Genomic DNA, 24,631 nt, shown 5'->3' on the forward strand with positions numbered 1-24,631 from the left:
TCTCCAGCAATTGGTAGAGGAGCCAGCTTATCAAGAGGCTCTGGTCACAGCGTGGGGCAGACCCAGCTGCATTCCTCTCTCCGGGCCCCTGTTCCTAGTGTTAGCCCAGCCTGGAGCAGCGTCCCAGCCAGTCCCCCCGCCCCCCCTGCCCCCAGCCCAGCCCAGCCTGGAGCATCACCCCAGCCAGTCCCCCCCCCCCGGCCCCTGCCCCAGCCCAGCCTGGAGCAGCGCCCCAGCCACCCCCCCCACTGCACCCCCAGCCTGCCCAGCCTGGAGCAACGCCCCAGCCAGCCCCCCTCACTGCACCCCGGGCCAGCCCAGCCTGGAGCAGTGCCCCAGCCAGCAACCCCCACTGCACCCCAAGCCAGCCCAGCCTGGAGCAGCGCCCCAGCCAGCCCCCCTCACTGCACCCTGCACCAGCCCAGCCTGGAGCAGTGCCCCAGCCAGTCCCCCCCACACTGCATCCCAGGCCTGCCCAGCCTGGAGCAGCGCCCTAGCCAGTCCCCTCATCCCTCACCCCCCTGCCCCCCGCACTCCCGGCCAGCCCAGTCTGGAGCAGTGCCCCAGCCAGTCCCACCCCCCCCACTGCATCCCGGGCCTGCCCAGCCTGGAGCAGTGCCCCAGCCAGTCTCCCCCACACTGCACCCTGGGCCTGCCCAGCCTGGAGCAGTCCCCCGGCCAGTCCCCCCCACATTGCATCCCAGGCCTGCCCAGCCTGGAGCAGCATCCCAGCCAGTCCCCCCGCACTGCACCCTGGGCCTGCCCAGCCTGGAGCAGCGCCCCAGCCAGTCCCCTCATCCCCCTGCCCCCCGCACTCCGGGCCTGCCCAGCCTGGAGCAGTGCCCCAGCCAGTCCCACCCCCCCCATTGCATCCCAGGCCTGCCCAGCCTGGAGCAGTGCCCCAGCCAGTCCCACCCCCCCACACTGCATCCCAGGCCTGCTCAGCCTGGAGCAGCATCTCAGCCAGTCCCCCCGCACTACACCCTGGGCTTGCCCAGCCTGGAGCAGCACCCCAGCCAGTCCCCTCATCCCTCATCCCCCTGCCCCCCGCACTCCCGGCCTGCCCAGCCTGGAGCAGTGCCCCAGCCAATCCCCCCCACTGCACCCTGGGCCTGCCCAGCCGGGAGCAGCGCCCCAGCCAGTCCCCTCATCCCTCATCCCCCTGTCCCCCGCACTCCCGGCCAGCCCAGCCTGGAGCAGTGCCCCAGCCAGTCCACCACCCCACACTGCATCCCGGGCCTGCCCAGCCTGGAGCAGTGCCCCAGCCAGTCCCACCCCCCCCACTGCATCCCGGGCCTGCCCAGCCTGGAGCAGTGCCCCAGCCAGTCTCCCCCACACTGCACCCTGGGCCTGCCCAGCCTGGAGCAGCCCCCCGGCCAGTCCCCCCCACACTGCATCCCAGGCCTGCCCAGCCTGGAGCAGCATCCCAGCCAGTCCCCCCGCACTGCACCCTGGGCCTGCCCAGCCTGGAGCAGTGCCCCAGCCAGTCCCCTCATCCCTCATCCCCCTGCCCCCCGCACTCCCGGCCTGCCCAGCCTGGAGCAGTGCCCCAGCCAGTCCCCCCCCCACACTGCATCCCGTGCCTGCCCAGCCTGGAGCAGTGCCCCAGCGAATCCGTCCCCTCCGGCACCCCACACCCAGGCCTGCCCAGCCTGGATCAACGCCCTAGCCAGTCCCCCCATGCTGTGTCCCCCCCCCCGCACCCCAGGCCAGCCCCACCGGCCCCTCCCTGCACTGCTGGGAACCCCACACAGGCTACAGAGGCAGGGAAAAATATCCTCCCATGCACCTGGGCCTTGTGCAACACCCCACTGGCCGTAGGCCCTTGCAGGCCCCGCCAGCCCCCACCCCCAGACCTGTCGAGCCGGCTCCCGGGCAAAGGTCTTACACCCCCCCCCCCGCCGTCGGGGAGATGCCGAGATAGCACCACAGGCGTGGCTGAGTCCACAAGGGACTTGCCCCAGCCCCTGGCCGCTCAGCCCCCTCCCATTAACCCTTCACACCCCCTGCTCTCAGCATCGTGCCTCGTGCCCGGGAGGGGCCTGAGCCATGCGAGGGCGTGCGCCATGGGCCCAAGCAGGAGGACAAGGCCCTGGGCGCACTGTAGCGAGAGAGCCGGGGGAATCCTGCAGGCAGGCGGGAGGCCGGGCCCCGCCCTGGCTGGGGTCCTTGCTTGGACCTGACAGTCCACATGTTTCCTGCTGTGTGAATGAGGCAGCGTGGGCATGGGCAGGGGGGGAGATTGGGGTCAGGCGGGGGACATGGGATGCTCTGGGGCCCAGCTACCTGTACAGAAGTCGTATGTGTGCCAGTGTATACCAGGGGGTATCGGGGCATTGAGGTATCGGGGCACACTGAGGGAGTGCTGGGTGTGTACCAGGGGATGCACTGGGGGATAGATCACGCTGGCCAGTCTGTGTGCTGTGTGTGTGTTCGTTGGGGTGTTTATCACTGCAGCATTAGGGGCATCAGAGGGGGGCATGGGGAGTGTTTGTTGGGGGATCAGGGGGTGCACTGGGTGTGCATTGGGGGTGGGCTGCATTACTCTGTGTGTCTCGGTGTCTCGGAGTACACAGGGTGTGTATGGGGTGTGTATGAGGGCTGGGGTGCATTAGTGTGCGTGTATCGGAGTGCACTAGGGTGTGTATCGTGGTGTATTGGGGGTGCACTGGGGTGTGTATAGGGCATGCACTGAGTAAGTACCGGGGTGTGTATCAGGGCTGGGGTGCGGGGGCAGCTCATGGAGGAGCCCTGTGGGATCCCCGCCCAGGAGCCAGACCTGCTGCTGGCTGCTTCCGGGGCGCAGCGCGGTGCCAGGGCACGTAGGGACTGCCCCAGCCCCACAGGACAGGCGGGTCAGCCCAGCGGCTCACCTGGCTCCGTGGCATGGGGTGGAGAGGGGCTGGTGTCTTGGGGCTGGTCCCAGACGCCACCTGTGCTGTTCCTCTCCTGGTGCCAGTCTGGGGGCAGCGAAGGGCCAAAGAAACCTGCAGGGAGAAAGTAAAGGCCAGGCCTGGTCAGCAGGGGGGCCAGGGACCCCCCACATGCACACGGAAAGGGGAACGGCTTGGCTCTGACAAGAGGAGACCCCCCGACACACACACATATAGGTCCTCGGGGGCTGCTCGGGACAGAGCCGTCAGCAGCAGGTGCCCAGCAGGTAGGGAGGGGTTATGGGCCTGTTGCAGCCAGGCCTGGCTCTAATTCAGCCCAGACGTGTGTGACCCATGTATGAGAGAGAGGCCATGGTACACAGACCGTCCCGTGGCCCCCCCCCACCATGCCCCCCGCAGAGAGGTCAGGCACAGAGAGCCCCAGGAGCCCCGGAGGGGGTCCCGCCTGGCCCTGCCACTGCCCATGGCATCTCTCAGTCGCCCACCGCATGGGGACCATGCCCTCCTCCGGGACGAGGCCATGGAGCAGGGAAAGGATGAAAATGGCCCCAGTCCCCCCTTACATACACAGGCTCCACCCCAACCAGCTCTCCGGGTTTTGACCGGAACACCTGATCGAAACGGACCCTGGTGGCTCCGGTCAGCACCGCCGACCAGGCTAGTAAAGGTCTGGTCAGCGGTGGTGCAGGGCTATGGCAGGCTAGTCTCTACGTGCCCTGGCACCACGCTGCGCCCCGGAAGCAGCCAGCAGCAGGTCTGGCTCCTACGCAGGGATCCCACAGGGCTCCTCCATGAGCTGCCCCTGCCCTAACTCCCTGCCGCAGCCCGGAGCCCCCTCCTGCACCCCAACCTCCTGCTCAAGCCCGTAGCTCTCTCCTGCATCCCAAACCCCTCATTCCCAGTCCCACCTAGAGCCTGCACCCCCAGCCAGAGCCCTCACCCTCTCCCACACCTCAACTCCCTGCCCCAGCCTGGAGCCTCCTCCTGCACCCTGAACCCCTCACTCCCAGTCCCACCTAGAGCCCGCACCTCCAGCCAGAGCCCTCACCCTCTCCCGCACCTCAGCTCCCTGCCCCAGCCTGGAGCCTCCTCCTGCACCCTGAACCCCTCACTCCCAGTCCCACCTAGAGCCCACACCCCCAGCCAGAGCCCTCAGCCTCTCCCACATCTCAACTCCCTGCCCCAGCCTGGAGCCTCCTCCTGCACCCTGAACCCCTCATATCTGGCTTCACCCTGGAGTCTGCGCCCCTCACCACCTCCCGTGCCCCAGCCCATATAAGTGAGTGGGGGTGAGGGAGAGCGAGTCACTGAGGGAGGGGAGATGTAGCGAGCAGGGGTCGAGGCCTCGGGGAAGGGGCGAGGCTAGGGTGTTCGGTTTTGTGCGATTGGAAAGGTGGCAGCCTGTGATGAAGTGGGAATGTTCTTAATGTTTCCTCTGAATACTGTGTAGGTGCCTCAGTTTCCCCTATGCATTTCTTAAGTCTCTAGGAGTGGGATAAAGGCCAGTGTGCATAAATGGCCGACACTCTTTCTCTTGGCAACGAATGACCGGGGCCCTTCCCCCGAGAAAGGGGATGCTAAAGGTGTTGGAGACCAAAGAGGTCAGGTGACCTCCTGGCCCGGGAAAGAGACACAGCCCAGAGAGGAGGGGCTGGGAGGGGTTTCAGTTTGGGGCTGGCTGGGGACAAAGGGTGAGTGCAGACGTGGGGATCTGGCTTGTGCTCCCCCCATAGGGGTCTCATTCTCTGTACCTACAAGCTCTGTTTTAGACCCTGTTCCTGTCATCGACTAAACCTCTGTTTTACTGGCTGGCTGAGAGTCGCATCTGACTGCGACATGGGCGGGCAGGACCCTGTGGCTGTCCCAGGACCCCGCTGGGGTGGACTCGCTGTGGGAAGCGCACGGAGGGGCAGAGGATGCTGAATGCTCCAAGGAGAGACCCAGGAGGTGAAGCCGTGTGAGCTTCTTGCCCTGCAGACAGTCTGCTCCAAGGGAGAGGAGGCTCCCCAAAGTCCTGCCTGGCTTTGTGGGGAGCAGTTCCAGAGCAGCGCCAGGGGACTCCATGACACAGCCCTACACGTGTCAGGCTCCTGACTCTGGGCAGGGGCTGCTGGTGGCCATGCAGCTCAGTGTGGGGGAGTGAAGGGGAGGAACTGGCTCCAGCCTTGGGGCTCCGGGGTGCTCGGCTCCGCTGGTCAGGAAGCGAGCACCGAGGGCTGCCAGGAGACGGTGACTCAGCCAAGAGCTGCTGCGGAGGCTGCTGCCCGCTGAGGCCATCAGGAATCTGGGCCCCAGGATTAGCGCTCCATCCCCCTGTGCCTGACGGGCCACGGTCCCCACTCCCACGCTAGCCCCGGGGCTCCTGCCTGGGGCCGTTTGGTGGCTCTGCTTGAGATGGGTCTGGGGCAGGCGTCTGCACTGCAACCTCTCCATGACTGGTGCTGATAGCGCCACGGGCACCTTCAGGGGCTGGACGGGCTGTGGGGGATGAGCTGCCCTGCCCACAGACAGGGCCCAGCTGGGCCACGGGGGCCTGCTCCGGGGTCAGTTCCCCGATGCTAATCCAGCCCCTTCTGCAGCACAGAGATGGAATGAAATCACTCCCTAGGGCTGGGGCTGCTGTGCTCGGACCCCAGGGGAACGTCCGGCTGCAGCCAGTTCCGCCACAAGAAGCACAGATCATATCTGTGCACACACACGTGTATGCACCCCACACAACCTCGCACACCTGCAGATGCAACCTCGATACACAATCTCGCACACCTGCAGACCCACACACGCACCTCACGCCCCCTGATACACACCCAGCAAACACACAGACCCCCCCCTGCCCACACAGTTCACATGCCCGCCCGGTACACACATGGCACAATCTCACAGACGCACACACAACCTTGCACACAGCAGACCTCCATGCATAGCTCACATGTACCCCCAATACACACCCAGCACAACCTGACACACAGACGCAGACGGCCCCACACACCTCACATGCACCCCGATTCACACATGGCACAACCTCGCACACATGTAGACCCACACACACAGCTCACAGACACCTGATGCAACATGGCACAATGTCACAGATGCACACACACAATCTTGCACACACACAGACCCCCACACACAGCTCACAAGCACCCCCAATACACACACAGCACAATGTCACAGATGCACAGACAATCTCGCAAACACGCAGACACTCATGCACAGCTTGGTTTAAAAGCCAGGTGCAATGGTTTGCTCAAAGTGCTGCTCTGGGAAAGGTTTCGGGGCAGGACACTGCTCTGCGGTGCCCAGGAGGCTGGACTAGATGATCATAGTGCCCCAACACTGCCAGTACATTAGTCTGTGTGGTGCGAGCACCGTGCCCCGGGCTCCTCGTGCGAGTGCACATCTAGGGGCTGGGGCACCGCGGATGTGTGGGGAGCAGAGCAGAGCAGAGATAAGCCCCTCCCCGTACTCACTGGAGGTGCCCAGCTTGCTGGCGATCTCCGAGATCCCTGCCTTCAGGCTGGGGAGCAGCGGGTACTTCCACCTAGTGCCCGGACCCTTGCCCCCCCTGGCAGGCAGGACGTGGGTGGGGGGCACGCCCACCTCCTGGTCCAGCCCCGCCATCAGGTCAATGTTGATGTGGAACTCCAGGCCCTGGCTGCGCCCCCGGGGGGAGCTGGCAGGGGTGGGCTGTCTGGCAGCTGGCAGCATCACGTCAGGCTGGAACGAGGAGAGTCGGGCCGTGGGCACCAGCTCCAGGAACTCCGACTTGAAGGGGGTGGTGCTCGGCAGGCGGCCCCTGGGGCTGCTGCGGAATCGAGGAACTGGGGAGCCATTCCCGTCTGCGGCGGCCTCACCCCAGCTCCTGCGCGATGCTTCGTCTGCAGAGCCGGTCGCCAGCCACCCTGAGCCGGGGGCGGAGGACGAGCCGGACAGGGCCTCGCCGGGCATCAGGAAATTAGCAGAGGAGATCGGGTCCGCCGTGTCGGCCGGGGGCAGGTCTGCAAGGGCCGGCTCAGCGCTGGGACCTGCCGGCTGGAAGCTGCCCTGGCTCTTCACCTTGATCTTGAAGTTCAGGCCCAGGTTGAGGGAGAGCAGGGGGTCCGCGCCCCGGGCCAGCAGCTCCGAGGCCATCAGAGGGGCCTTGGGCAGAGCTCCCTGGGCAGCAGAGGGGAGCTGGGCCCTGGCACCGGTTCCGGCAGGCGGCGGGGTCTGACGCATCTCAGCCAGGGCCCCAGTGGCCGAGGAACCTGGTGGCATCAGGAACAGGAGCACTAGCAGGGCCCACATGGCCCCGGTCTCAGCGAGCGGCAGCAGGGAGGACGCTGGCACGGGGCAGAAGCAAACAGGCCTAGGGAGAGGGGGCAGGAGGTTGAGCATTAGTGTCATGCCAGGAAAGGTCGGAGAGCCTGGAACAAGGGACTGCAGATCGACCCCACCCCACGGCAGCCGGCCCGGCCACGGGCCCGGCACGTCCCCACCCCACGGCAGCCAGCCCGGCCACGGGCCCAGCGCGTCCCCATCCCATGGCAGCCGGCCCGGCCATGGGCCCAGCGCGTCCCCACCCCATTGCCCATTCAGAGTAGAAAATGTTCTTCCACCCAACCCACCATTGACCTGCGGGACTCCCTGCCACAAGATTTCCCTGCAGCTGATGCTTGGCAGGACTCACAGAGAACAAGGCCGTCCTGAGGAACCACCATAGACAGCTCTGAAAACCCCAGCGCCTGGGCAGGGGTGGGAGGCAGAAGCCCAGTGCTCAGGAGGAGCCTGCCCTGGGGTAGATCGTCCCACCATTGCTATGGGAGTGTGGGCGGGGCGGGGAATTCCTGCCCTGTTCTCTGGAGCAGCGGGTGCTGGCCACTGGTAAAGGGAGGCACTGGGGCATGGTGGGCTCTGGGCCAAGCCATTCAGACATCGGCTGTGTGCCCACCAGACCCGGGGTGGGAGTCGAGGCAAGGTTAACCCTCTCTCGCCCAGCAGAGCTGCCCCGTCCCCCCCATTTACTGACCAGCCACCCAGGTCTGAGTGCGGTGCCACAGACAGCCCCCCCTCTCGGCACTGCCCCCGGCCGTCCCACCCCTCAGTCCCCCATTGATCTCAACGATTCTGGGGCCCCGTGTTTCCCTGGGTCTGAAGCCACCTGCACAGCTGGGGCGTGGCCAGGAGCCGCGTGTGCCTGTGACCTACTGGCTGGCACAGACAGCAGCTGCACAGTGGCATTCTCAGCCCCGAGGGACAGCAGGTCCTGGGTGCGCTCCCAGCTAGCCAGCCCTCTCCCTCCCTCCCGAAACACATCCCTGGCTCCAGTCAGACACAAGAAGCCAGGACACGCATTCCACAGGGACCCTGCCCACTGAGTCACGCTCTATCTGCGCTGCTGTTCATCTCCAACACGTCTTGTAATCCTGGGGAAAAGCCAGAAAACAAAGCGTGCTCCTAGGGGGCCAATATTCAGAAATGGCAACGGGGAACGATGGGAACGTCGACATTGCAGTAAAACCCCCAGGCCTGGCCCGTGCCAGCGGACTTGGGCTCATGGGCTCAGGCTGCGGGGCTGTTTCATGACACCGCAGACTTTTGGGTTTCAGCTCTGGGACCCTCCCACCGTGCAAGGTCCTAGACCCCACACTGCAGCCTGCGTCGAAACATCCACACTGCAGCTGAGCCCAAGCCTGAGTCAGCGGGCACCGGCCAGCCGCCCGCAGGCAGCGCAGACGGACCCCAAGGGCAATCCCAGGCAAAATCCTGGAAAACCAGCTACAGGATTCAACTACTTGAAGAATAAACATAGGAACACTTCGCCTATCCTGTTCATGCCCTCTGGGGCACCTGGCCCTGGCCACTGTCGGCAGACAGGACACTGGGCTGGATGGACCCTTGGTCTGACCCAGTGCGGCCGGTCGTATGTTCTTATGTTCTTATCCTATTTCCTGCCATTCAGCCTGGCGTTATGGAAAACAGGTCTTGTCAAACAAACCTGATCTCAGTTTCTGACGAGCTGATGAGTTTGGTCAATAAAAGCGACTGTGTAGCTGTGATGCATTTGACGTGTGGCTGAGCACCGCACAGCATCCTGCTCACGCCAGGAGCACTGCACAGGATCCATCGAGCACATGTTAAATGGATTCAGACCTGGCTAACCAACAGATCTCAGAAAGTGGTTGTCAAAGGAGACTCACCATCGAATGGGGGGCGGGAGGGAGGTTCTACAGAGACAGGCCTGGCACTGCTCAACGTTTGCATCGGGGATCTGGCAGGAAATCCAGAATCACTGCTGATACAAAGTGCAGACGACCCAGACGTCCCCGGAGTGTAAATGAGAGGGACACAGCAGCCACACAGTGAATCAGGATCACTTGAGAGCCTGGCCCCATTCAAACAAAATGGGTTTTAATACAGCCAAAGGCAAACGCATTCATCTAGGCCCAAGGACTGCTGGCCACACTGCAGCATGGGGGGCTGTGTGCTGGGGAGCGGAGACTCTGAAGAGGATTTAGGGGACAAACAACTCAACATGAGCCCCAGATTAAAGCTGTGGCCAAAGGGCGAACGTGGCCCGTGGACATATGTAGCCGGGAGCAGTCAGGAGGAGCAGGCAGGGGATTTTCTCTCTCTACCCAGCACTGGTGAAGCCGATACAGGATCCCAGAACGTCCAGTTCTGGGGAGCAGCACATTTTTAAAAGAACGTTAAAAAATTGCAAAGGGTGCAGAAAAGAGCCACAAAAATGAGTTGTGGGCTGGAGCAAATGCAGGACAGGGCGAGACCGACAGAGCTCAATACAAAACAGGGTTGAGAGGCGAGCTGACAATATGGTGTGTGCGTCTTGTCCCAGGGAGAAGAGACCCAGCCCCAACGGGCTCTGCAGGCTAGCGGAGAACGGCAGAACAAGAACCAGCGGCTGGAAGCTGCAGCCACTCAAGTTCAGAAGAGGTAGTTTCTCCATCCCCTCAGCGCTTCAAATCCAAACTGTGCCTTTTGGGACGAGGCGTTACCCCGACACGAGTGCTTAGGCTCAATGCAGAGCTACCGGGATGCAACGGGACAGCCTGCGACACGCAGCTCAGAGCAGAGGATCCAGTGCTCCTTCTGGCCTTAACCACTATGAATCTACAAACAAAGCATTATTGTCAAGTTGGAGATTTTCACTCGTGGAGGCTGCATCTTAGGAATTCCCTGACCAAACAACCCTAAATTTGCATCACGAGCTCCCCGGCAGCCCCTGAGCTACTCCACCAATTTTCAAACTGATCAGATGATGCAGGCAGATGCTACAGAACATAAAAAATTCATCTTTCAACAGAAACACAGCTGCAAGCGTCACTAGCCCACAGCTCCAGGCCTCCCAGCCTATCCCCCGCCCCTCGGTCTAACCCCAAGATCTGTCTCCTGCGCCCCTCCACCACCTCCTTAACAGCTCCACAAGCGCTGCCCATCACCGTGCCCCATCACGCTGAGCCTGCCATTCACCCAGCTCTGCCAAGCGGCTCCAAGTCGGTGGGGGACTGGGCTGCCGCCAGGTATCCAGACTAGAGCAGCTCCATTTTGCAGCTAGAGTCAGATGAGAGTCCTGCACACAGCTTGTGTGTGTGTGTGTGTGTGTGTGTGTGTGTGTGTGTGTGTGTGTGTGTGTGTGTGTGTGTGTGTGTGTGAGGGGGGGGACAATGAAAGGGAAGGAGGGGTCCCCATGACTCAACAGACCCCTCCCTATTGCCACCAACTCCAGGTCAAACCCCAGCCCAGGCTGAGAGGGCAGCGCCCACCCCTTCTGCAGAGAAGAGCAGCTCCCTGCAGCTCCCAGCCGCCTCTCACTCGTTAGACATCACCTCCCGCACCCCATCTCTCGCAGAGCCTCGGACCGGCAGGGCTACCCCGCTGCACACAGCCCGCGCTGACGGCGTTCCCTGCCCCTGAGCTCTGCAGCCACCTCTGCAGATCCTGCCCCGAGGCGGTGCCTGGGCTCTGCGGCAGGGCTCCGGTGCCCGAGGGGAAGGCTGAGAGCGCTGGGGAGGGAAAGGTGGCTGTGACATGAGCTCACCCCAGGCAGGAGCTAAGAGGAAGCCAAGGCCCCGCAGGGGGCCAGAGTAACACCCCCCCTTCCCCGTCTCTGTCAGTTCTGTAGCAGAGAGACCCTTCCAGCAGCAGGGAACCCGCCCGCCTCCCTCCCCCCATCCTGCCCCATGGCCTGGCCCTCCCCACACACAGACAGCAGGGGGAATGCAGCCTCCCTGCCTCGCAGGTCTGTGACCCTCACACACGTGGCTGCCCACTGCTGTTCCCCCGAGTGTCTGTGCCCACAGCCACGGGCGGGCGAGAGAGCCTGGCACCAGGCAACCAGCCCCCTGGCGCTGGGGTGCGGAGCCCACAGGAGCCAGGGAACGGCAGCAGCTGCTTCACCAGAGAAAGGGGCTGGCTCCTGCAAACGGGTGCAAAGCACAGTGGGTAGAGTGACCATACACCCCATTTTGGCTGGGACAGTCACTTTCCGTATGTGCCGTTTGGTTTTGCCGCTTCCAGACATTTCTTGCTTTTAACGGCAACATCGCAGCATCTTTAGCCTGGCACAGAAACTTTCATCATCCGCTGCCCCAGTGTATTGTGAGAATAGTGCAAATCTTTACACCCACGAAAAAAGAAATCTGGCCAATCCATAAATAGACTGGCCAGGCCGGTCGAACACCGGCCGGGGGGTAACCCTAGAGCCAGCGTGGCTGAAGGAAAAGGCAGAGCAATGAAGTGCATTGGTGGGCTGCAGAGGGCTGCAGGTGGGGCGTGAGGGACACTGGCAGAGCTGGGTGGGGAGCTCAGGGCTGCAATAGGTGTGGGGGGTGCTGACTGGGACTAGGGGGAGCAGAGTGCTGTGGGGAGGGACAGCAATAGCAGGGAAACTGCAGGTCCAGATCCAAGCGTGTTGACAGGTTTGTGACAAGGCCTAGAACAGCGATTCCCCCTCAGGGCGCCTTAAACTCACTCTGGATGCATGGGGATGGAACAGGTCACCTCAGCCAACAGAGAGCGGTCGAAACCAAGGCCAGGCCAGGCCAGTGTGATCTCTGCATCTCTGAGCATTGCCAGCTCACGCAGTGTGTGCATGTGGGTGCATACGCGTGGTCTGGGTATGCGTGTGCACGCAGTGAGCATGTCTGTTGTGTGGGGGCGCGTGCACGCAGTGAGCATGTCTGCATGTGTGTGTGCACATTGTGAGCGTGTCTCTCTCTGTGTGTGTGTGCACGTGGTGGGCATGTCTGCATGTGGGTCCGTACACGTGTCTGTGTGCGCGTGCACGTGGTGAGCGTGTCTGTGTGTGGGTGCACACACATGGTGGGCGTGTCTGTGCGCGTGCACGCAGTGGGCATGTCTGCATGTGTAAGCATGCATGTTGTGGACGTGTCTGCACATGTACACGGTGTATGCACACACGTGTCTGCCTTCCAGCCATCCAGCCCTCTCAGCCTCCTGCTGGCAGTAACTGCCCTACCCCTGCACCCGCCCCCGACTGATGGGTCTGGAGCCGAGCCTCCATTCCTGCCTGGAGCCGACTGCCCAGGGTGGAATCCAGCCTGGCCTCCCTGGCTCCTCCAGCCCACCATCTCTGCAGACAGTTTAGGGTGGTGGGCAGGTGAGGTTCACCTTGCAAAAGGGGCCCCCAGCACTCAGAGGGAGGCTGCAGCCCCAGCAGTTCTAGGGTCTCCACATTCTGGCGTCTGTGTCGCCCAGCAAGGGGTGAGCCAGGTGCACCAGACCCCTTGGGGCTGCCGTCTGTCCCCCAAAACCGACCTCCCCGCCAATGCAGCCGGTACCTCCCCCAACTCCAGCCGTGCCCAAGCGACCCCGCAGCTAGGGGGCACAGAGGAAGAGAAATCAGCAACAGCCAACAGCGGGCGGCTCCAGATCCCTGTATGGAGCGATGGCGCCCGCAGAGACCTCCCCCCATGACCCTGCCCAGCAGAGCTGGACTCTCCCCAGACACAGCAGCAGCGAGATGGAGAACTCTCAATGCGATGTGCGACCCCATCCGGAGGGGTGGGGGCAGACCTGCCCCGACAGAGCCACGAGGGGCCTTTCCCCCACTCTCCCAAGTCTAGGGCCCACCAGGCTGAGGGTCTGCAGGTGCCTCTGTCCCGCGGGGGGGTATGGTCACTCCTGGCCCCGTGCCCACGCTGATGCTCTCCTCTCCAACTGATTCAGCACGCAGCGGCGCAGCCTCAATCTTTGTGACAGGCCCTGTTTCAGCGGCGTCCCATCAGGAGCTGTCAGATGGCAACTGCCTATCGGAGCCTTGGTGGGAACAGATGGGACATGACAGGACCCAGCGCAGCCCGTCCTCCCAACAGGCAGCGACTCGGGGTGCAGTGCAATGGGGACAGTTAGCCTGCCATCCCAGCCGGCTGCAGGTACCCGCTGGGCACAGAGCCTGCTGGGAAGCTAGGCTGTGCTGCAACCCATCTGGGTGGGGCACGGGCACTGACACAGCCCTACGAGATGCTGCCCCCCAGAGTCAGGGACGGGAGCCCACGGGCAGGAACTGGAGTCCTGACATTGGACAGCGCGGGAGGAGACCCAGCCCCCCAGTGCTCCACAGAGAACCCCCCCCCCCCCGTGCCCCACAGAGTCCCCCCAGACACCAGCCATTCCCTGTGCTGCTCAGGACCCCCGCAAGCCCCAGTCCCTCTCAGAGGCCCTATGGGATTGTGAGGAACTGGGAATGTTCTTAATGTTTTCTCTGAATACTGTGTTGGTGCCTCAGTGTCCCCATGGCAGTTCTTAAGTATCTGGCAGAGCAAAGGGCCAGTGCACCTAAATGCCTGACACTCTGTCTCCTAGCAACTGATGGCCTGGGCCCCTCCCCTGCAAAGGTGCCAGCTGAAGGTGTTGGAGACAAAGGGATCAGGTGACTCCGTGACAACTGGTGGCAGCGGTGGGATGTACTGCACCCCGTGAATGGCGCTCCTTGCAGTAAGTGACTGGGGAGCAGTAAAACAAAGGAGGGATAATGAGGACCAGGCGTGCTGAAGGCTCAGAGAGGGACGGTTTCAGGGGGCGGTTAACCTCTGGGAGTGTGTGACCAGCGAGAAGGACTGTTGGAGTAACGGGGTCTCCCTGAGGACTGCAGCGAGCAGTCTCAGGGGCGGAGGAGCTTGCCGCTCGACCCTGGGAGAGAGAAGGATTTTGCAGTAGCAGGGTTCCCCGGGGGATTGCAGGAGCAGTCCCAGGGGCGGAGGAGTCTGCAGCTCGACCCTGGCAAAGAGGTGGGGATCACGAGAAGGGCTGGCACACCAGGGGTTCTTCCTGGAAACCATGGGGGAGCCAAGAGCACACAGGCTTGTGAGTCCAGAGCCACTTGGGAACGGTGAAGTAATGGCCTATCACCATCTCCTTAAGAAGGACATTGTGATCCTGTGCACAAAGAGAGGGTTACGCATGGGGACGTTCACCAAGGCACAGTTAATCGTGCAGTTGGAAAAGAAGCACCGCTCTGAGGAGCAGATTCCTGGCCCAAATGGGGCTACAAAAGGATCTAAAAGCAGCTGGAGCATCAGCCAGGCATCCCCGGGAGTCTGGTCCCCAATCAGACGAGGGTCTTCACGATTGGGTTCCCCATCAGGAGATTGGAGACGGATGGAATGGGAGCAGAGCCCGAGAGAGCGACAGGACCGTGAGAGAAAGCAAGAGCCTGAGGAAAAGCTGCAGGAGAAGCAGCAGCAGCGTGGACTCGTGATGGTGGAGCAGAGGGACATAGGGGGCTGCCCAGGGGTCAGTGGGGAAACATGCCTGCAGGGGCGAGACCCTGGGACAGAGAGAACTGTGGTGGTGCAGCCCCAGATGCTGAGGGACTGTGGGACCAGGGTGAAGTTCCCTGGGGTGAAGCCCCTCGCCCTGCCTATGGCCCAGATCCCTGTGCAGACCCAGGAGGGGTCGGGCTGGCTGGTGGTTGGGGTTCTCCAGGATATCGGCTGGAAGGCCCTGTTGGGGGGTGACTGTCTCCCCATGGGACAGAATCCAGGCCCCACTCCTGTAACGGCCGAGGGTTTAAATTCAAATCCAGGAAACCAATTGGCTAGGATGGAAATGGTCAGTGAAAATGCAAATAACCTGGCTGGCAGGGGGGAGGGGCTGCTGGGCTCAGGATACCTGCCTACCTGTAACCAGCCCCCTGGGGCTGAGAGGGAGGGAGAGATGCTCCCCGCCCCCCTGCACACCGGAGAGGGGGCTCACGCTGGCTCTGATGCTGGGACCAGAGCAGAGAGCTCGCTGCCTGCCCCCACTGGGACAGCAAGGGCAGCGCTGAGCACGGGGGGAGCTGAGATCCCAGCTGAGTGGGGGGACACCCGGGCAGGGCAGGTCAGCTGCCAACCAGGTTTGCCTGGTCCAGACGTGCTGCTGGGAAGTGATTACACAGCAGGGAGGGAGCTACCAGGGACAGGGCTCAGGGGGGCTGTGACCCCAGGCCCAGCCAGCGAGAGGGAGCAGGTCCCACTCCCTGCCCCAGCAGCTGAATCCCAGACCGAGCTGCAGAAGGATCCCTCCTTGAAGAAGCTGAAAGAACTTGCTGGCCACAGCGCTGCAAACCCCCTTGGGGAAGGCTGCAGGGACAGAGTCCTGCCGGAAAAGGGATTCCTGTACCGGGAATGGGCTCCCCAAGGGGAACTAAAACTGGGGGAAATCGGAAGACAGCTGGTGGTGCCCCAGGAATCCACAGGGTTCTTCCCTTTCGAGCTGCTGGATGGGAGGAAAGTGAGGGGACCCCTGAACCTGAAAAGGAAGAATTAAATAAAGAAGGGGGAAGACCCCCAGGGGGATCTCTTCCCTAAGGTGGGAAACAATCTCCCCATCAGGTGTTCCCCATTCAAAGTCACTGGGAAAGCAGCCCAAAACCTGGAAAGAGAGGTCAGGGACATGCTGGCTTTAGATGGGATCCAGCCATTTTACAGCCCATGGGCCTCACCCATGGGGCTGATCCCCAAGCAAGACAGAATAATCTGGTTTTATGGGGGCTATCAAAAGCTTAAAGCCATCACAGTGTCCGATGCCAACCCCATGCCTAGGCCTGGAAAAATTCTAGACAAGCTGAGAGGGATGAAGAACTTGGCCCTGGCAGACACTGTTAACATGTGCATCTTTAGCCAGACCTGGGAGGAACAGGTGTCCCAGGTGAAGAGGGGGCTGGGCTGCCTCAAGAAGGTGCAACTAATGGTAAAAGCTGACAAGTGCAAGGGGGGATGGCAGAGGTGTTGTGTCTGGGCCACAAGGTGGGAAGCAGCTGCCCAAGCCCAGAGCAGGCAAAGGCCAAAATGGGGGCTCTTAACCAAAAAAGCCCAAATCACAAACCAAAGGGCTGGAAAAAAACCCAATCCCAGCTTAAACCCCAGGGGTATTGGGGTGGCAAAGGGTGTGGGCTACATAAACCTTCCCACATGCGGTCTGCAAGTGCCATCAAGCACACCCGACCTAAGGGAGGGTATGAGACTGGACTGTCCTGGTGTAACTCACACCAAGAAATGGGAAAGATGCTGGGGCATCCATGGGAACCTTGGTGGGTTCAAACTTCCCTAGGTCACTGGCTGGAGTGACCTCGCTCAGTTCGGTCTCGAAGGGGGGAGAGATGTGACGAACTGGGAATGTTCTTAATGTTTTCTCTGAATACTGTGTTGGTGCCTCAGTGTCCCCATGGCAGTTCTTAAGTATCTGGCAAAGCAATGGCCAGTGCACCTAAATGCCTGACACTCTGTCTCCTAGCAACTGATGGCCTGGGCCCCTCCTCTGCAAAGGTGCCAGCTAAAGGTGTTGGAGACAAAGGGATCAGGTGACTCCGTAACAGGGATCCCTGCCCCTCCTTGTGCTACAGCCAGTGACTGGCATCAGAAGCAGAGGGGCAGGGAGACTGGCCTGGCAGCCGTGCCCGCACACCTGTCTTGCCAGCCCAGCCGGGCCGGGTCCAGCTCTGCCCTGAAGCACATGAGCAGCCCACTCGGTTCTGGCGCCTGCCGCCCTGTCAGCCCAGGACTTGCCGCGGCGAACTGCCAGGCTCCCCAGCTGGGGCAGGGCACTGTGCAGGGAGGATGCTGGGGATGCAGCGGAGAGCAGAGGGAATGCTTGGTTGGGACGCGGTAGGTCAGAGGTAGGGGGCAGGGTCCGCCTGCTCTGGCCAGATCCCCCAAAGCCTGATTGATGGTCCCCTCTGACATGCTGCCGGTTACATGGCGTGCTCCATGAGCCATTGTGCATAGGCAGAGTGTGCGACAGGCATGCGACAGGTGTGCGACAGGCGTGCAGGCCGGTGACCTCGCAGGGGGAGACTAAGCCCTAGAGGGCCAGGAAAAAGAAGCAGGAGCAGGCCAGGAACAAAGCGTGCTCTGCTGTGGGGACCCCAGGCTCCCCATGAGGTCAGCCAGTGAGGCCTGGTCCTTCCAGGGCAGTGCCTGAGCCTGATTCCACGGCTCGGCCCTGGGACCCGGCCATGTTCGGGGGGCACAGCTGTGTGACATGCAGGGGAGACGCCTCACGGAGGCTGCGGGACACAGACAGACCCTCAGGCTCCAGAGCTCCCAGACTAGCCCAGCCCGGGCTGCCTGCTGCCCCCGCGCCCTGGCCTGGCGACTCCACGCAGAGGACGGGGGAAGTCACTGCCAGCAGGGCCTCGAGAAGCAGCGTCCAGTGCTCTGGGGAGAACCCCAGGGGCTGCTGGGAAACCAAGTGAGGGCAGGGGCCCAAAGAGAGAAGCAGGACCCAGCGGGGGGTGGGAGCACACCTGGGAGATATGGGCACAGGTGCCCGTCATACCCGCCTTTGGCCCCAGGCTCTGTGTTGGGCTGGAGGTCGGGGCAGATGTGCAAGACGTCAGGGCCACACCCCCGGGACGCGGCTCTTTGGCATCGACTCCAGAGCCAGGCCCAGAGACACGGGATGCTCCAGCCGGCGTCCACACCCCAACCTGCGGAGCAGGAAATCCGAGCCCAGCGGCACTCAGGGAGCAGCCTCAGGGCGCAAGAAATCAGACCCAGGCCCCAGTCCACATCCCTGCCTGGAGCCACCTGCACTGCAACCTGCGCAGCCAGCCACAGCAGCAGCAATCCCTGGCCCGGCCCCGGCTTCTCCTGCCTGGCGCTGGGCCCCGGCTTCTCCCTGCTCCGAGCCTGGGGAAGAGCCAGGAGCTTCTGCCAGCCCCTGCCCTGCAGCCCCTCTGCATGTCCCGGGTCGGAGCCACCCGGGGCTGCCTTTGCCCATGACGGAGACATTACACACACACCCCATCCCCCGTGCCACACACCACGCCACACCGCGCACCTCCACATGCTGGCGCACAAGCACTCTCTCTGTGCGCACCGTCACACCCGCCCATATCACACACACCGCCCGTGCCTCACACCGCGCCACGCTGCGCACCTCCACATGCTGGTGCACAAGCACTCACCCTATGTGCACCGTCACACCCGCCCATATCACACACACCGCCCGTGCCTCACACCGCGCCGCACCGCGCACCTCCACATGCTGGTGCACAAGCACTCACCCTGTGTGCACCGTCACACCCGCCCATATCACACACACCGCCCGTGCCTCACACCACGCCACGCCGCGCACCTCCACATGCTGGTGCACAAGCACTCACCCTATGTGCACCGTCACACCCGCCCATATCACACACACCGCCCGTGCCTCACACCGCGCCACGCCGCGCACCTCCACATGCTGGTGCACAAGCACTCACCCTATGTGCACCGTCACACCCACCCATATCACACACACCGCCGTGCCTCACACCACGCCGCACCGCGCACCTCCACATGCTGGTGCACAAGCACTCACTCTGTGTGCACCGTCACACCCGCCCCGTATCACACACACCGCCCGTGCCTCACACCGCGCCATGCCGTGCACCTCCACATGCTGGCGCACAAGCACTCACCCTGTGTGCACCGTCACACCTGCCCCGTATCACACACACCGCCTGTGCCTCACACCGTGCCATGCCGCGCACCTCCACATGCTGGTGCACAAGCACTCACCCTGTGTGCACCGTCACACCTGTCCCGTATCACACACACTGCCCGTGCCTCACACCGTGCCATGCCGCACACCTCCACATGCTGGTGCACAAGCACTCACCCTGTGTGCACACCCCATCACACCCGCCCTGTATCACACACACCGCCCGTGCCTCACACCACGCCGCACAGCACACCTCCACATGCTGGTGCACAAGCACTCACCCTGTGTGCACCGTCACACCTGCCCCGTATCACACACACCGCCCGTGCCTCACACCGTGCCATGCCGCACACCTCCACATGCTGGTGCACAAGCACTCACCCTGTGTGCACACCCGGTCACACCCGCCCTGTATCACACACACCGCCCGTGCCTCACACCATGCCGCACACCTCCACATGCTGGTGCACAAGCACTCACCCTGTGTGCACCGTCACACCCGCCCATATCACACACACCGCCCGTGCCTCACACCACGCCATGCCGCACACCTCCACATGCTGGTGCACAAGCACTCACCCTGTGTGCACACCCCGTCACACCCACCCTGTATCACACACACCGCCCATGCCTCACACCATGCCGCACACCTCCACATGATGGTGCACAAGCACTCACCCTGTGTGCACCGTCACACCCGCCCATATCACACACACCGCCCGTGCCTCACACCGCGCCGCACCGCACCGCATACCTCCACATGCTGGTGCACAAGCACTCACCCTGTGTGCACCGTCACACCTGCCCATATCACACACACCGCCTGTGCCTCACACCATGCCACGCCGCACACCTCCACATGCTGGTGCACAAGCACTCACCCTGTGCGCACACCCCGTCACACCCGCCCCGTATCACACACACCGCCCGTGCCTCACACCACGCCACGCCGCGCACCTCCACATGCTGGTGCACAAGCACTCACCCTGTGTGCACCGTCACACCCGCCCCGTATCACACACACCGCCCGCACCTCACACACAGCATACCCCATCACACACACCCCGTAACACACATGCAAACATCCCCTAAACCACACACACAGCACACTCCATCACACCTGCCCTGTAACACACATGCACATGCCCCCTGAGCCACACACACAGCACACCCCATCACACACGCACACACATCCTAAACCACACACAGAGCATACTCCATCACACCTGCTCTGTAACACACATGCACACACCCCCTAAACCACACACACAGCACACCGTCACACATGCCCCGTAACACACACATACACCCCCTAAACCACACACACAGCACTCCCCATCGCACACGCACCCCCCCAAACCAGACACACAGCGAATCCCCCGTAACACATAGTGTAACATTCCCCAGTCACACCCACCCTATAGCCTGCACACACACACACTGTAAACCACACACACAGCACACTCCCCATAACACACACATGTAACACCCATCATACCCACCCCATAACACATGCACACCGTAAACCACAGAGTGCACCCCCTGTAACACACACACACACAACACCCTGTCATACCCACCCCATAACACACACATGCACAAACCATAAACCACACACAGCACACACCCCGTAACACACACTCCACCGTGTAACGTCCCTGTCACACCTGCCCCAGCACACACACGCACACACACCTTAAACCACACAGAGCGCACTCCTGTAACACACACACAACGTAACACCCCGTCACACCTGCCCCATAACACACACGCACACAAACCATAACCCACACATAACACATCCCCCATAACACACACACCACAGTGTAACGTCCCTGTCACACCTGCCCCACAACACACACGCACACACCGTAAACCACACACACAGCGCACCCCCCATAACACACACACAATGTAACATCCCCCAGTCACACCCACCCTATAGCACACACACACATCACACACCTCTGTAACACACACAATGTAACACCCATCACACCCACCCCAAAACACACACACACCGTAAACCACACACACAGCACACCCTCTGTAACACACACATCACAACATAACACCGTCACACCTACCCCATAGCACTGTGTAACACCCCCAGCCACAAAGCGGTGGTGACACCACACAGCATCACACACAGCTTCACACCTCCCCACATAAAGTGTCACACACACACAGTGTCACCCCCCACACAGTGTCACCACACATACACACACTGTCACACAGTGTCACCCCACACAGTGACACACTTTCCCAAGGTGTGTCTGGAGAGCTGTGCCCGGGGAGCCCTTTCCCTGCTCCCCTCCCCTGCCTTACTGCCTCTGGCTCCCCCCCACGTCAAGGGGGACCCCAGGGCTGGAGCTAACACGGCCCCGCTCAGCGCTGCCACTAGCGAGGTCCTGAGACTCGGGACATGGCAGAGGATCCTGAGCGCCTCGGACTGGCCAGCTGGGAGCGCGCTGAGCACCCAGACCCACGTCCCTGCCCCGCGGCAGCCCGGCCCCGGCCCAAGGGGACCCGGCCCCCGGGGATCGGGTCAGAGCTCTGAGTCCAGCCACAGCTCCAGGCTGGCTCTGCGCAGAAGGTCCCCTCGGCTCCCCCCAGGCCAGAGGTGCCCAGCTGTGTGTGTGTGTGTGTGTGTGTGAGCGTGTCTGCGATTCGCTGTGGGACTGTGATTGTACGTGTGTATGTGGCTGTGTGTGTGTGTGTGTGAGCGTGTCTGCGATTCGCTGTGGGACTGTGATTGTACGTGTGTATGTGGCTGTGTGTGTGTGTGTCTGCGATTCGCTGTGGGACTGTGATTGTACGTGTGTATGTGGCTGTGTGTGTGTGTGTGTGTCTGCGATTCGCTGTGGGACTGTGATTGTACGTGTGTGTGTGTGTGTGTGTGTGTGTGGCTGTGTGTGTGAGCGACTGACTGTGCGGCTGTTCGCCTGTGACTGTGAGTGTGTGTGTGTGTGTGTGTGTGTGTGGCTGTGTGTGTGTTTTCTCCCCCTCTCCTCTCTCCCCCCTCGGCTGCTGTCCCTCAAGCCTCTCTCAGTATTACACGCACATACCGGCTCACTCAGACGTTTGCTTGTGCGCACACTGCTCCACTCACCCTCACACTTGTGCGCACACACACTCGCGTGCACACTCACCCTCACACACGCCCCCCCCCCCCCGCAATGACTGTCTTGAACGTGCAGGAAATACCGAGAACGGGCTGTGGGTTCTCCCGAGCCCCGGCCGGACCCCCGCACTCTCGCCCTTGGGGGTCACTCGATCGCCCCCCAGGATCCCCCGACCCCGCGGAGCCCGGTCCCAGCGCGCGCTCACCGTGTGCCGGGGCCCCGGGAGGGACCCTCCGCGCGCCGCGACCCGGGGCTGCAGCCGGCGAGGAGCAGCCCAGCCTCGGCCTCCCGCGCCGCCGCCGCCGCCGCTAGCTCCGTGCCGGTGCCTGCGTCTGGCTGCGAGCGCCCCGGCCCCGCTCTGCCTCCTGCGCTGAGCCCGCGGGGCTGGGGGCGCGGCTCGCCCCGCCCCGTGCACCCACCGCACAGCCCCGTGCACACACACTGCCCCCCCGCCCCGTGCACCCACCGCACAACCCCGTGCACACACACTGCCCTCCGCCCCGTGCACCCACCGCACAGCCCCGTGCACACACACTGCCCCGTGCACCCACCGCACAGCCCCGTGCACACACACTGCCCCGTGCACCCACCGCACAGCCCCGTGCACACACACTGCCCCCCCGTGCACCCACCGCACAGCCCCGTGCACACACGCTGCCCCTCTGCCCCGTGCACCCACCGCACAGCCCCGTGCACACACACTGCCCCCCCGCCCCGTGCACCCACCGCACAGCCCCGTGCACACAGACTGCCCTCCCGTGCACCCACCGCACAGCCCCGTGCACACACACTGCCCCCCCGCCCCGTGCACCCACCGCACAGCCCCGTGCACACACACTGCCCCCCGTGCACCCACCGCACAGCCCCGTGCACACACATTGCCCCCCCGCCCCGTGCACACACCGCACAGCCCCGTGCACACACACTGCCCCCCGCCCCGTGCACACACCGCACAGCCCCGTGCACACACACTGCCCCCCGTGCACACACCGCACAGCCCCGTGCACACACACTGCCCCCCCGCCCCGTGCACCCACCGCACAACCCCGTGCACACACACTGCCCTCCGCCCCGTGCACCCACCGCACAGCCCCGTGCACACACACTGCCCCGTGCACCCACCGCACAGCCCCGTGCACACACACTGCCCCCCCGTGCACCCACCGCACAGCCCCGTGCACACACGCTGCCCCTCTGCCCCGTGCACCCACCGCACAGCCCCGTGCACACACACTGCCCCCCCCGCCCCGTGCACCCACCGCACAGCCCCGTGCACACAGACTGCCCTCCCGTGCACCCACCGCACAGCCCCGTGCACACACACTGCCCCCCCGCCCCGTGCACCCACCGTACAGCCCCGTGCACACACACTGCCCCCTGTGCACCCACCGCACAGCCCCGTGCACACACATTGCCCCCCCGCCCCGTGCACACACCGCACAGCCGCGTGCACACACACTGCCCCCCGCCCCGTGCACACACCGCACAGCCCCGTGCACACACACTGCCCCCCGTGCACACACCGCACAGCCCCGTGCACACACACTGCCCCCCCGCCCCGTGCACCCACCGCACAGCCCCGTGCACACACACTGCCCCCCCGTGCACCCACCGCACAGCCCCGTGCACACACAGTGCCCCCCCGTGCACCCACCGCACAGCCCCGTGCACACACACTGCCCCCCCGCCCCGTGCACCCACCGCACAGCCCCGTGCACACACACTGCCCCCCCGTGCACCCACCGCACAGCCCCGTGCACACACGCTGCCCCTCTGCCCCGTGCCCCCACCGCACAGCCCCGTGCACACACACTGCCCCCCCGTGCACCCACCGCACAGCCCCGTGCACACACACTGCCCCCCCGTGCACCCACCGCACAGCCCCGTGCACACACACTGCCCCCCCACCCCGTGCACCCACCGCACAGCCCCGTGCACACCCACCGCACAGCCCCGTGCACACACACTGCCCCCCGTGCACCCACCGCACAGCCCCGTGCACACACACTGCCCCCCCGTGCACCCACCGCACAGCCCCGTGCACACACACTGCCCCTCCGCCCCGTGCACCCACCGCACAGCCCCGTGCACACCCACCGCACAGCTCCGTGCACACACACTGCTCCCCATCCCGTGCACCCACCGCATAGCCCCGTGCACACACACTGCCCCCCCGCCCCATGCACACACCGCACAGCCCCGTGCACACACACTGCTCCCCCGCCCCGTGCACCAACCGCACAGCCCAGTGCACACACACTGCCCCCCCGTGCACACACACTGCCCCCCGTGCACCCACCGCACAGCCCCGTGCACACACACTGCCCCCCCGTGCACCCACCGCACAGCCCCGTGCACACACACTGCCCCCCCGCCCCGTGCACACACACTGCCCCTCTGCCCCGTGCACACACCGCACAGCCCCGTGCACACACACTGCCCCCCCGCCCTGTGCACACACCGCACAGCCCCGTGCACACACACTGCCCCCCCGCCCCGTGCACACACACTGCCCCTCTGCCCCGTGCACACACCGCACAGCCCCGTGCACACACACTGCCCCCCCGCCCTGTGCACACACCGCACAGCCCCGTGCACACACACTGCCCCCCGCCCCGTGCACCCACCGCATAGCCCCGTGCACACACACTGCCCCCCCACCCCGTGCACCCACCGCACAGCCCC

General features: G+C 63.5%; 1 protein-coding gene across 2 annotated transcripts in view; it reads right to left on the reverse strand.

The window, feature by feature from the left end:
* The window catches only part of PRRT4 (proline rich transmembrane protein 4), a 32,448-nt gene extending 10,284 nt beyond the window's left edge, over positions 1-22,164 (reverse strand). Inside the window, exons 1-3 of one of the 2 annotated variants that reach the window (XM_030554587.1) lie at positions 22,152-22,164; positions 6,362-7,239; positions 2,874-2,987 (exon numbers count right to left, since the gene is read on the reverse strand). In XM_030554587.1, coding sequence (XP_030410447.1) covers positions 2,874-2,987; positions 6,362-7,178 — 931 coding nt within the window. In that variant the 5' untranslated portion in view covers positions 7,179-7,239; positions 22,152-22,164. Of the gene's footprint in view, positions 1-2,873; positions 2,988-6,361; positions 7,240-10,361; positions 10,432-22,151 lie in introns of those variants that run through there. The other variant, XM_030554579.1, reaches the window with a different exon arrangement.
* Between the last annotated feature and the right edge of the window lie 2,467 nt (positions 22,165-24,631).

The sequence above is a fragment of the Gopherus evgoodei genome, chromosome 1 (genome assembly GCF_007399415.2).
Source record: "Gopherus evgoodei ecotype Sinaloan lineage chromosome 1, rGopEvg1_v1.p, whole genome shotgun sequence".
In the NCBI taxonomy this organism is placed as follows: Eukaryota; Metazoa; Chordata; order Testudines; family Testudinidae; genus Gopherus; species Gopherus evgoodei.